The sequence below is a fragment of the Grus americana genome, unplaced genomic scaffold (genome assembly GCF_028858705.1).
Source record: "Grus americana isolate bGruAme1 unplaced genomic scaffold, bGruAme1.mat scaffold_348, whole genome shotgun sequence".
NCBI lineage: Eukaryota > Metazoa > Chordata > Aves > Gruiformes > Gruidae > Grus > Grus americana.
Window position 1 is genome coordinate 1 of NW_026561625.1, and position 14206 is coordinate 14206.

The 14206-nt window shown below is 38.3% G+C and overlaps 1 protein-coding gene across 1 annotated transcript in view; it reads right to left on the reverse strand.

Moving 5' to 3' along the window:
- Positions 1-274: 274 nt before the first annotated feature.
- The window catches only part of LOC129200612 (ATPase family AAA domain-containing protein 2-like), a gene marked incomplete at its 3' end in the record, with an annotated part of 55446 nt that continues 41514 nt past the window's right edge, over positions 275-14206 (reverse strand). Inside the window, 1 exon segment of the mRNA XM_054811923.1 lies at positions 275-433. Within this exon segment, the coding sequence (XP_054667898.1) occupies positions 275-433 (159 nt within the window).

Sequence of the window (14206 nt, forward strand, 5' to 3'; positions counted from 1 at the left end):
CAGAAGTTTGTTTCTTTCTTTCTTTGTTTTTCAAAAGATAAAAACACTAAGCGTGTTTATATGATTGAAAGTACGTTTGGCCAAAAACAACAGTTTATTCATGTATTAGGTAATACTTATAGTTTGCAAGCACACAAAATCTTGCAACAGAAAACATCCAGCAATAAATCCTTTTGAGCAATCAATGTTTTATAAAGATTGTCTCCTGTTAGTATGAATATTTCTATTGAATATTCTATGAATATTCAGCTAATCAAGTAGTTGATGCACAGACCATCTTGTCCATCAAGACCCAGTTCTACATAGCCCGCCAAAGCCTCTCCACCAGTACTGTCTCTGTACTGGAACCAAGCAATGGCAAACAGGAAACACTCATCCAGGCTAACCAGTAAGCCCTGCTCGCTCCTTCCAATGAAGAAACCCTCTGCTGAACCTGGGAGTAAAACAAGAGTCATATACTGGGTATTTGCCAGAATCTTCTCCTCTTGTGTAGTATTGAGTTAAATATTGTGTTTCATGACTGAATTCTCCTGTTCCAGCCAGTGCTGTTGGGGGTTGTGAGAAAAATATACGCAGAAAATGGTGAGCCTGCAGAAGCTTTCTATAACTGTGAAATCAATAGTTCATGCAAATACATAGACAGTCTAGGATTTCAGCAACCAAAGGCTATAGCAGACATTTACTAATTAGCTCTCCTGAGTCAAATGTAGTTACTATGTTTAATATGTAACAGTATCAATTTATAGGGCATTTCAATGATTAACAGCATTTTCTTTGTTTTATTATATCAAGCACTGTGGGTTATCAGAAGTAGAAAGCTTGAATTAATTAACAGTTAATGAATTTTTGAGATATTGAACTGCAGAATGTGAACAGTTTTCTAAATCAAACAATGTTAATGACACTCGATCACTTCCAAATGCTTTGAAAATGTTTTGCTTTACCATGTTGCGAATTTTGGCTCACAGAGGTAATCTGATTACGCAGAAAGAGATCCAGACCACGGTAAGGACTGGAGACCTATGAATGGTGTACATGGCTTTTGCTGAAACATTCACATTCAAGGCTGGGGTTTTTTAACTCCCCGTAAGATCTGAGTCACCAAAACATTGACTCAAATGCCAAAAGACAGTCTTTGGGAATAAATTATCTTTAAGACATTAAACATTGAACAAGCTAAAGTACAGCTCTGGACTCAACTATATTAGCTCAATCTGAAAATGATAAACTAATACTCAGCTAACATCTAGCTTTAAAACTTCTAGTTTTAGCTGAGTAAGCAAAACATATTCTCTCAACCAAACTCATGAAAAAATCATTGCAACTACATCATTGCAATTTCCAGAGCTTCAAATTAAATGATAAATTATCTTAAAATATATGATAAGTGCATATGTATACTGGCATTTACATATGTAACTGGAGATAACTCATGATTAACAGCATAACTTAATTTCTGAGTAAAAATAGTTATACAGTTGGAAAAGGCCAAAATCCTTACTGATTTCACAGCTTCTAGAAAAGTCTCCCCTCTAGAAGTTTTTATTCTAAGCAATATTTAGACATGTATATATTACACATACTTGATTTTAAAGTTAACTGGTCAGTCTAATAATTGTACAAGACAATTTTCATGACAATGTCACCCCAGAAACACATTTCAAAGAACCTACAGCACTAAGTGCATTCTTGTTACCCCTTGCCTTCTTACTCATTTTCAATGGGAAGAAAAAAATACCCCTTTTCACCATGCTTCAAATTTTTCATGAAAATTTCCCATTAGACTGTGAGAAAGTGGATAAGTATCTAAGGAAAATAGAGGTCAAAGCCATTCCCAGCTGTACTGGAAAAGCAGACGAAATAAGCTGCTACTCCCAAAGGACAATTCTTATAGGTGCTCCACTTGTGGAAACAGACTTGAAGAACTGATAGGAAGGGCAAGATGTGGCTGAAGGAGCATGAAGATCACACTTTACTGTCCACTTTTAGGGTCTCCCATTTTCACTTTGAGCACCCCAAGACCTTCTCTGGGTTTCTTAGCTTTCCTCATTGCTCTTCTCTTAACTTCGCAGTGACTGATATGGACCTAAAGACAACTCAAAAATAAGCAAACATGATTTTGAAAAAGCAGTTTTCAAATAAATCTTTAAATTTTTTGAGCTAAAGACCATAACTGGAGAATGATATATTACAGTCGCCAACTGTTGTTTGTAAAAGCAGTTGATGAATAAGATAATATTTTTAGCACATTTTCTCTTTGCCTTTGAGTTCCACACTAGAACTCAGTACAGCATTTTTGCACCCTTAGCAAACACAAAATGTAGGGAGAAGCAGTAGTACCCACCTTTATAAGCAAGGGTGATGATGGAGTTTGGTGAAAGTTAATGGCGTTAAGGCGCAGACTCGAGTCCTTCGTGCATGTTCCCTTTTTCTCATTTGCTTTTTCCTTCCCTTTCCTGACTTCTGCTGCTTCAGGAATGTCTTACCCCTTCTGGCTTTTGTTAAAATACTACAATAAAAATGAAAACCACTTTTTACATTGCTAGTATCTTGCCAGTTTCCTGGCTGCCCTCAGCCTCTGTCCATGCTCACCATGTGTTTTTTTAGGAGAGTGGCCAAATGTTAGGAAAAAATCCCCCCACTGCCACCCTTCTTACCCCCCAACGCTATGGTGCCACACCAACTTGAAGAGATTTCTTTACTGGAGGAACCACTACCATATGATGTGGGAGGCACAAGGCTAACAAAACTGCTCTTACTCTCTGTCAGTTATAGAGTGGAAAAGGACAAAAGGATGAAAACTTCCTTGTATCATAACTATCCCCACGCCTGCATTTGGTTCCTGAACTCCAATGCCCCGAGGGCAGAACCGTTACAAGGATTCTGACATGGCCTGTATTTATTGTAGTTCAGGAAAAACCTGATGGAGTTATTTGTGTCAAGATCTTTTCTATCCCATTTCTATCAAGAAGAGAATAACGATAGCAGAACATGCAGTGTTAAGCCTCCTCTTCGCTTCCCTGCTCCCACAAAGTAACTCAACTATTCTGGCTGATACCTAGAAAGATTTTCTTCCACAAGAAAAAGTCTACTACAGTTATTATTACTAATATGTGTTTGAACCTGAGACACTTTATGGGAGTGTGACAGAAAAAGTCATTGCTTTTCTGTTGACATCTGTCATAACATTTGGGTTATTTTCTGTAAAATAAGTTAAAATGCCTGAATAATACAGAAATAATAACCCTCCAGGAAATATTGATCTTTAAGAAATACTAAAGCTTATTATTCAGAAAAATACTGCTCTGCTAAATATTTTCCAGGGGAAAGCAGTTTTATTTCATTTCTTTCTGCTGCTCATCTGCCCATTCACTCTTGGTACTTCTCCATGACTGAGCACTGCTGAGGATTGCCTATCGAAAAGCTGTCGAGTGGCGAAGGCTTTCTGCAGAGAGGAGGGCAAAGCTCTAATGACTTCTCACACAGCTGAACTCAGGTCAAGCAACAGCACTGGAAGCCTTGTAAACAGGATTTTGTTTAGAACAGATAAAAACCACAGAAAGAAAAGCTAAGTCTCCTTTCCATTTTAGAAGTTATTGAACAGTATGCTTGGTTAATTGTGTCAGTCCACAACTAAAATAGAGATGACACCATCACCCCCTGAGTCACCTGAAAGAACTACGCTTATCACAAGGGAGCAGTGAAGTGCCTGGTCTCATCTCAGCATGAAGTGGGTGCAGAAAGCAGAGGAAAGGGATGTGGCCCCAGCAGTGATAACACCTCCATCAGCGTGCCTGCTGCGTGAGCCGAGACATTTGAAGAAGTACAGCCTGAATAGCTCCCACGCAGGTTACTTACACCCATAAGGAGGTAGCAGAGGTAGGCTGAGAGAGACCTTTCAGCTGTAGTACAAATCCTGTCCTTGGACTCATCCAAGTATAACATAAGTAGAAGCCACAAACTAATGCTTTTTTTTATTGTGTATTTAAATAAAAAGAAGACATTGTTAGTTTATTAGAATTAATTAAGAAAAAAAAATCAAACATTTTTGAGTAGTAGGAATTTCCAGTGCATGACTTCAGCAATTATTCCCTGTTGATTAATTTGTTTTTCCATCCTGTTTCTCTAGACGAAACTAACACATTTTTACAGTCTGCAATGCCAATGCTCATTATCCTAATCCCTAATCCAATTGCAAAGGAAAAGACTGCAAAGTCTCACCTTTATTTTTCACAAAGACAGGAGAGTCCACAGGTAGTTTGAAGCTTTTTCCCCAGGATTTGGTACCCATTTAAAAGTTGATATTGATTTTAGATGCAATGCATTTTTAATACTTCAAGGTAAAGCAAAAAAAAAAATGCAATGCAAAGGAATAGCACAGGAAACATTACTCCTGACACATTTGTGTATATATTGAAGCTGGAAAGAAACGGATCAAAAAGGAGTATATCAAATCAACAACAAATATTGCAACACTGATGTTTCAAAGTTCAGTAGAAACCTTTTACTCTGGTAATCTTATGGAAATCATATCGTTTTGGAAGAAAAAGGAAATTCATTTCAAGAGTATCTGTTTAGGATTACTCCTCATTTTTTGACACAGATCTATTGAGCAAATCTCTGCCTTTATAGCTCAATTATCTGGGTATGTTTATATTGTATGTTTGAATAGGGCCCAAGCCCAAAGAGTTGGCTCAGGCAACAACCTAACCCCCACTGCTGTATCCAAATTAGAAAACAGACTAAAATCGAGGTTTTACAGCCAAATAGCTTGCTGGAGGCAGCTGCCATTTCCTGTCTGACAGCAGCCTGGACTACATGAAAACCACTTTACTGTTCCAGTTTGCAGGAAAACAGAGGAGCTGACTTTCACACAGTTGTCTTAAGTGATGAATACTCACGTTCCTCTGCCCACCTAAGGGCACTAAATCCACCAAAGTGCAGTGTCTATGACCTTCAAGCTGAGATTACTGATACACCTCTTCTCCAATTCAACCTAGACAGGCCACACAGGTGACTTAAGGTGACTCGTCTTTCTGTGTACGGGACAAGGTAAGGAGACCTGCTTTCCCAGACAACCACAAGTTGCATCTGAGAGCTACCAGCATCCTGCTGTAGCTGCTGGTTTTTTCTCTGTGGCTTACTCCGCACATGCTTGCTGGAGGGAGCTGATCCTCCCAAGGAGGTCTCACTCTTCTCTAACGTTTTCTTCCAGACATGATCAGAAAAGTATAGAGAAATGGGCACCAGCAAAGGCTTGAAAATTTCTTAAAACAATCTCTAGTTAGGGTTAACACTCTGGTCTGAAAGGAGAACTAGTAATAATAAACATAATTCTAATGTACATGTGCGCACATGTCTACATCTGATGCCATCTACTCCGGAGGGCAAAATACACCTTGAATGTTCATATATGAACTTTCAAAGAATTCAGTACAGCTTTTGATGCACAAACCCTACTGAACCTCAGCTAGGAAATAAGCAAGCCAAGCCAAACTCCTCCAAAAATTCCAATCTTTTTTTCCCAGACCAGATATGTGTTTGGAGAGTTTACACTCTGACATATTACAATTGCACATTCTTTTTTCAATTGCACCTATATAAATCAGGAGTAAGTCTACTGAAATAAAATTTATGCTAAGATGTTGTGTAAAGCAGAATGAATGGTTACATGCAAAGACAATGCACTGCAGTGGCTCTTCTTAGATATAAAACTTCTCTCATATCCATCAAATAGTACAAGGGTACTTTCAAAATTGAAATAAGACAGCTGGGAGACAATCAGCCAGTCAGAAGCATAATATGAAAAAAAAAAGGTAATAAAATTATTCAAGAGAGTCAGTGAAACGGAAAAATAAATAATCAAAAATGCATAGGCAGCCCAAACAGACCAGAAAAAAACATACCATGTGGCTAATGTCAGGCAGTCACTGCAGAAGTGCTGCATCTTCCGTTTCCGAATTGGAGATTCCTTTTCGTTTGCACAAATGTTTGGACAATGATCATTTCTCCTGCCACAATGCTGATTTACATGTAACAAGGCTACTTATGCACAGTCAGGTGTATACATTATTTAGAATCCACTGTGAGCCAAGCAACACTTGCTAGTGATTAGTCTTCTGTTTGAGAGGTTTCTGCCGCCAATAAATTTATTGACATGCAAATTAGGTAACCAACCACAGAGCACAATTAAGAAAGAGCAAATAACCTACATAAGTCAAATAACCCGTAGGTAAACTGTACAATCAAATTTGGTCACAATTTTTTTTAGTACTCACATCTACAAAAGTAAGGAACCAATATAAAGGGAAATTGGCTGACCTTCTCAGATTTTTATTTTTTTTTTAGAAACACAGAAATTTTTTAGCCTTCAAACTTCATAACCATGGTCTGTGAAACCAGAAACTGCTTCTACTTTAGTTCAGTTAGGGTGGACTTGCACAATCAACCACAAAACCATTTAATTCTTACCTGGGTGGTACCCAGTGGGGTAGTGATTGCTTAAGAGCCCTGGTTCAATGCTGTTATAACAACCTTCATAGAAGTTAGTTCACATGCTTGTGCTGAATTGTTTCGCTTTGATGAAAAATGACTATAGTTGGTACAGGAAGATAAAATCTAAATAAGCAAATGATGCCTCAGCAATACAGACAAAGGACAATTCTGGTGTCTAAATATGGATGTTGAATGACATTGAAAACATTCTAAAGCCTTCAAGACTTCCACAAAGGGCTTGCAGTCATCATACAGATGACTGTATGCATACCTGTGCCCTACAGGAAAAACAGCTGTAGGTGTCCTGGTTTCAGCTAGGAGAGAGTTGATTTTCTTCCTAGTAGCAGGTATAGCGCTGTGTTTTGGTTTTAGGATGAAAATAATGTTGATCACATACTGATATTTTGGTTGTTGGTAGGCAATGTTTACAACAAGTCAAGGACTTTTCTGCTTCTCACACCACCCTGCCAGCAAGTAGGCTGGGGGTGCACAAGAAGCTGGGAGGGGGACACAGCCAGGACAGCTGACCCCAACTGGCCAAAGGGATATTCCATACCGTATGACATCATGCTCAGTACATAATTTGGGGAAAGCTGGCCAGCTTGGGAACTAGTTGGGCATTAGTTGTCTGTGGGTGGTGAGCAATTGTGCTGTGCATCACTTGTTTTGTATTTTTTTATCATCATCATCATCATCATCTTCCTGTTCTGTCCTATTTCACTGTCTTTATCTCAGTCCACAAGTTTGCTTTGGTTTTTTCCCCCCAATTCTGTCCTTCATCCCACTGGTGGGAGAGAATGAGTGAACGGCTGGGTGGTTGTTTTAGCTGCCTACCGGGTTAAACCATGACAGTAGGTCAGGACAGATATGTCAGGCCATTTAAAATGGCACTGCAAGCCTGTATTTAGGCATTCGTGAACTCACTTTGATATGCTATTGCAGAGACAGAAGAACCTCACATGTTAAAGTACACCAGGCACAGCCTGCTGCACCCTGCAGAAATCAGAAGCCATAAACACAGAGATGCAAGACAGAAACTCCAGTTTCTGCTCCCTGCCCTGCTACAGCTTCTCTCTGAATTCACAAGGAGCGTGTGCAAACACGGCATCTAGCAGATGCACTGCGCGCTGCAGGTGAATTTGTCTCCTGCAAAGGATAACTATGAAATAGGATCTGAGAAACTCCGGGGCCTTGGAGCACTTCCAAATGCCTGCCATCAGCCATGCCTTCCACCCGGCACTCCCTGCAGCGGGAGGCCTGGCCATAACAGACAGCTGTCCTTCATCCCCTGCCTCGATTCCCACAGGAGAGCTGCAGCTTATTGCAGGAGGGTAGGAGCCACTAGGGAATGAAGATTGCAGGAAAGGTAGTTATGTTTGCTAACTGCTCTGCCTAAATCTAGCTAAAATTACCCACTGAGGATTGCATCTTGGAGCTATTCTACAAGTCCACAAATTTGGGTAATGACAGAAAAGCTGGATTTCACTTCACATTGGCTGCTTCTATTTCACACCCGAAGAAGTCACTGCGTGGCGTCTGGTTTGTTTCTCCATTGATATCTGCTTGTCTAACAGAAGGTAATATTTCTTCTCCAACTTCTTTTATTCCTGTTCTTACAGAGCTGCCTCACCACGCCTGCAACATAAAATACCCACCATTCCAAGTGACAAAAAAGCCAACTCCACAGCACAGGGAGTTTGTAAAGCCTGTTACTGTGGTCAATCAATGCAGGTAAAGAGAGTGAGTAGAAATCCAAATGCAGGGTCTTATCCTCTGGTTTCTCAGTTTTCAGGTGAACAACAAGCAGTACAAAGAACTAGGACCCTCAATTCAATTTTATTTCTGCCTCTGGCCTCCCTGGTGACCTCCTCTTCTCTGTGCTTCAGTTTGGGAAAAACAACCCCGATATCCTTCATAAAACACTGTAAGATCTCCTGATGAAAGCCACTGGCCACAGCTTTCTTGATTCTAAAGAAAAATCACCATTTATGATATTCTCAAAGAAATCCAGACCGCAGAAAATATTTACTAACTCAAAACTTCCAACTTTCTGAGTACATGCCCCAAAAGAGAGGCAGAAAGAGATTCCCCAACTCCCCAAACCTTCCTATTGCAAATGCAAAAATGGAGGTAAGTTTTCTAATGAAGGTAAAGAAGCACTATATCCCGTATGTTTTGTAACACTTTGGGGCTGTTTACTTGAAGTTAGGAGGCTGCTTTAATAAGATTGTTATATTTTACTGCTTTCACTATAATGCACTGCAATTTTTCTTTATGTTCTTAAGCCACATATACGCAATTCAAATTAAAGATGTTGCCCTGACATCCTCAGTATAATTGTTTCATGAAAGACGTGAATGGATTGTCATCAGGCAAAATCAGAAATTCACGTTATGTTGATTAGGCGAGACATTAAGATAATGTATCTATTAACATCCATATGAAGAAACAGATGAAGCTGAACTGAATAGTTTCAGCTTTGTTGATTCTTTGTATATACACATCGCTATGAAAGTAAAAGTGTGGGTTTTTTTAAAACACACCTTCCGATTTATTGTTGGGGATGGGGCAAAGGAAGGCCAACCAGCCTTCAAGAAAATTTATAACTCAATTAGACTGTTCTTTTATAGTTTTATCGTTTGTTTCTTTGTAATTCAGCTCTCTTTAATTGGATGTGATGTTACAGAAATGTCATCTATGAAACAAAGACATATTTTAAATAGGGCTTGGGGGTTTTTTTAGAACTCAATGGAAGGTATCATCTACTAGTTTTTCTCTATATGAATGTATAAAATATTACATTTTTAACATTTATAGACTTATAGGGGTATTTTAAAGACTGCTCAATTAACTACTATTCCATAAAAAGGTGAAAAAAAATTAAGAGTTTAGTGAAAATCATGGGTTTGTAGTATGTATTAATTTTACAACTTCAGTTTGGAGAGAGAGAGATTATCATGTCAACATTAAGTAACTATTTATCTCAAAATAAAAATATTATTTATATACTTGTTAATTAATGAAAAATAGAAATAATTTTATAATTAGTATTAATTAATCAGATTCCTCATGCAATATCATTTACATAGACATTAAATATATGCATCATTCATATCTTAAATGGTTTTTTCCTCTTCTGTATCTGTTTACCAAGACAAATTGTGCTTTAGATGCTAGCTACAAGATGGCCTCAAAATTTTAACATATGAATTCTCTGTAATTTCTTTTTCCTTTGGAGACATACTAATACTGATTTGAGTTCCTCATGTCTCCTGAAGGCTGCTTTTGAAGCACAGTTATTCTGCCTTCTCAGCATATTTGACCTCTCTACATCATGGTCTTTTTTTTTTCCAGAAATATTGGCACACACTAAGTAATCCCTAGACAAAGACTACTATGAGCTAGTTTCTCATACATCACCAGAGAAAAACAGACCTTTCATTTACTTTCAGATTTCTTCCAACTTATGAGGATTGCAACGGTGAAATAAACCACAACAATCACCTTGCACCTGCAAGACTATCAACAATACCCTCTACACTATTCTGAGCAAGACACATGTGCTGCAATGTATTGCGCAATCCACCCAGGAGTATCAGATCTGAATTTGCAGATTTGCTGAATGATGCTTATAAAACCACTGGAGAAAGATACCCTATATAGCCATTAGTCGTGCTAGGGAGAGAATGCCTGTCACTCTCAATGTGACAACCCACTAACATCTTAAATTTTTCAAAGGGGACATTGTTGAGACAATAAAAGCAAACAACACTCAACTTTATCATGAAGATCATCCCACTTAGCAAGATGCAAAATGAATGTGTCCTTTTAGAGAAAAGAAAACCATGCATTTGCCTCCTTGCCCCTGAGATGGGAGGACATGACTCATTGCAGAGGTAGAGATGATTCAAACTGCAAATACACCTTTAGTGAATCATTCGTTGTTGATTTTACCATAGAGGTGGAATGATCAGAGGTTCACTCCTGCTGCACCAGGAGGTCTTGGCAAGAGGCAGGACAAAAAGAAGGAAATGGTGGCACTTGATTACCTCTGTGCTTCTTGCAACATGAGGTAATACAGCGTAAAAAGCTTTTATTCTTTCCATAGGAGAAGTGTATGACTGGGAAACATGCAGGCAGATTGAGTGAAAGATTTCAAACAAGAAATCTAGGAATGAAAAGCAGTAAATCCCTTGGAGACAAAACTGAAGAATATGAAAACTTTCAAAACAAACCACAAAAATCAGTTCAAGAAGCTCTACTGTAAAGCTAAAGCAATGACATGGGGGTCCCCTCCCTTCCTCTTTCCACATTCACTCCAGAACTTCTCAGACCCCTCCTGCCCCCCATTAAACTTTGTGACCACAAAGCATGTCACCCACTTTACCAGGTACCCCATTTTCAGAAGCAGGAATAGCAAACTGCTCAGATATGGCCCTATTAGTTAATTCTCATCATAGATTCTCTTTCCTAACCTTTTAAGGAACAAAAGTGGGAGAAGCGTTAATACCTACGGAGAACAGACACGGTGGTAAACCGCAACGGAGGAACGCAGTGTCTCCGAAAGACAGCTTCCCACAGATTACTTTCCTCTACACTCGTGCAGCTACGCTGCCTGGTCGTTTGAGGGTAAGACAGGGAATGGTGGTATGAAAGTCCTCCTCTGCTCCTGCTCTTTCACTTTTCACTTTTGGGTAGGCAAGTAGAGCTCTACGGAGGTCCCTCCCCATCACGCTGTGAATGGAAGTAAAGGAACCTCTCCCAACCAGAGAATATATCAAGAAATTAATTGTAAGCTACGTTAATGCCAGAAACTATTGCTGATCTTTTCAGATCAGCAGTTGCAATAACTGCGTTTTTTCCAGTTATCCTTAACTTATATTAACAAATAATTTCATTTCTGAATAGGAGACATTGCAAATTTTAGTAAGTTTTCCTTACTCTCTAGCACCCTGTGCATTCTCCTAACTCTGAACTCTTGGCTTTCTGTTTTCACTTAACCCTGTATTGCAAAGAGATCTTTTGCCAGTCTACTAATAAGATTTGTGAGATATGCAAATCCGTTTAACGTTCATGTCAAGAAATGATATTGATTAATCACATTTTCTTTACTTGCCAAACCTGCTATTTGGCAGAATGGTCAATAGTTGGCACTGTTTAAACAATTTTTTTAGCATTAATATTCACAGTCTATAGCAGTCTAGATACTTTGAAGACAAAACAAACACTAGATTTCTACCCTGGAAAGGTGTATTACCTAATTCTCCCTAAGAATCTTTGTTTTTAGCAAACGTAGGGGAGTCAGAATCTTACTTGAGATGTCATTTGCCAAACAATTTTCCAGTGCTGGTTTCTGATGAACATTTTTATTTGTCCAAGAGCAGATGGCCTAACCAAATAACTACATTGGCTTCTTTTGCCAGGTGTAGGCCTAGCAAACTTCAGAGCTCTTTAATAGCTTCATTTTCTGTGCATCATCACTGCTGCCTCTCAACAGGATAGAGGTGACTGTTATTTCTATCCAACCTTGTGCCAGCAGAGAAATGCCTGCTCTGGTTTACTCACGCAGTCTTTTTTTTTTTTTTTTCCAGACAGCTGCCGAATCTTGCATGTTGCTCAGTAGTCTTTCTATCTATCTCCTACTCGCTATAGCTCAGAAAGGGAGGTCACCTCTTCTACAGAAAAACTTTTCTCCCTGTCTTTCAGGAAATAGAGTTATTCTGGGATTCTTGGGGTTAGAAAGCCACTGAATCTTCAGTTTACTAGGACAGCCATTTAACTGCTCGTATAAAGCAGGAGAATATTTAATTAAAGGGATTAATTCAGATCTGACTTTACAGAGATATGCCACTGATAAACAGTGACTGAAACCTTGCCCAAACTATGGTGACAGTAAGTCAAAATATCTAAGATTGTACATCAAGGCCAAGCAGGACCTTTAAAAAAGGAGACTGTCATCAAGTAACTTCACAAAACCATTTCTTTAGAAAACACAGGGGAAAGAAAGCAGGTGAGACAGGAGATGAAGTTGGCAGTAGAACTGTTAAATGCTGAACATGCATTCAAATATGATTAAGTGGCAGTATTTGCAGAGTCACTGATCAAATGTGAATTTCATTTTGCAATTTTGCTCTGGATTAATATTTAATAATAGATTAATATTTAAACAAAACACCCAGGGCAACAGGTAGTATGACAAACAGAACCAGGCCAAGTTAAAAAACTTACATAATGGTACCAGGACACTTTCTTCAATATTTCAGATGAGTTCCTGAGTACTTCTGCCATTTTGTGTGCATTATTCGTGGAACTCTAATACAGCATAAAGTCATAAATAACCAGATAGTGCTTCTGTCCTGCCTGAGCATAGTCAAAAGTTGATTATGGTCTTACACCATATTTTTGCCAAAAGTTGTTTTTTTTCCCCTTAGCCTATGACAAAATCATGAACGGAGAATGTGTATGGATACATGTTATATTATATTCTCTTGGCTTTTTCACAGCAGAAGAGGTTTCCCATTTGCACAGTATAAATGCAATTTTCAAATCTGACTGTCAAGAGTTCATTTTTAGACACTCAAAATGGAATGTGATTTTCAAAGATACAAAGCCTCCTCAGCTTTATCTGCAAGAAATAATTTTACAATACACAACAACAAACCCACTGAGGTTGTCTAAAGGTTTGATTTTTCAAATAAATCCTTTTTAAATATATAAAGACAAATATATTCAAAGAATAGAAACAGACATATTTTTCCTGACGTCACTGAGTTTTAGTTTTATTTTTCCCTACCACAGAAGGTGACAAAATCTGAAATATCAAAAATGACCATGAACCAAAATTCCAAGCGGAAGTGAATAAAAGCAATACAACCATTTACTAGTAGTCATTCCAAAGTGTTTTGTTTCAATTTCTAGATTTTTTTACGGTCTATTCCAAAATGAAAAGAGACTTTAAATGGAATAATGCTTTGGAAACAGCTCTAAAATTATCAAACCAGCCATGTTTTAAGCTGAAAACAATTTCCCAAACAAATGTTTGATTTCAATGAACTGGTATTTCATTATGCAAACATTTTTCCCCAAACAAAAAGCAAACTCCTGAACATATTTGGTTTTCAGACCTTTCAAAAGTTCTTCATTTATCTATGTCCCAGTGTGTCACCTCCATTCATTTGTGAAAATGTAGGGTTTTTTTCTTTCTTTTGCCAAAATAATGCTAGACATTATTCTAGCTATATCAATCTATATAGGAATGCTAGCTTCTTATACTGAAATAAGTTTCAGTGTGCAAAAACTATTTCCTAGCGAACACCATCCTTTACAGAATTAAGACCTTGCTGAAGTTCATTATGAATGGTGCAAGGAGATAATTCCTAGGATTATACTTCTAAAGAGATTTAAGCAAGACACTTACACTGGCTGCTATTCTGTAAGAAAAAGATGAAGCAATCAGAGGTCAGGAGTAGCTCAAGTAAAAAAACCAAACTTATAAACATTTTATAAGACTTCCTTGAAGAGGTTGTTGACTTATTTCTTGGTGTGGGGTTTTTTTTTCTCCCGCCATCATGTACTTTTTGTCTGTATTTCATAGTCAAACTATGTTTGTGTTGACCCTACCCCTTCCCTGGGTGATACCATCACTGTGCTGCTCACAAGCATTGCACTGGCAGAGCTATCCCATAACCAAAGCCAACACACAAGAAAGCAG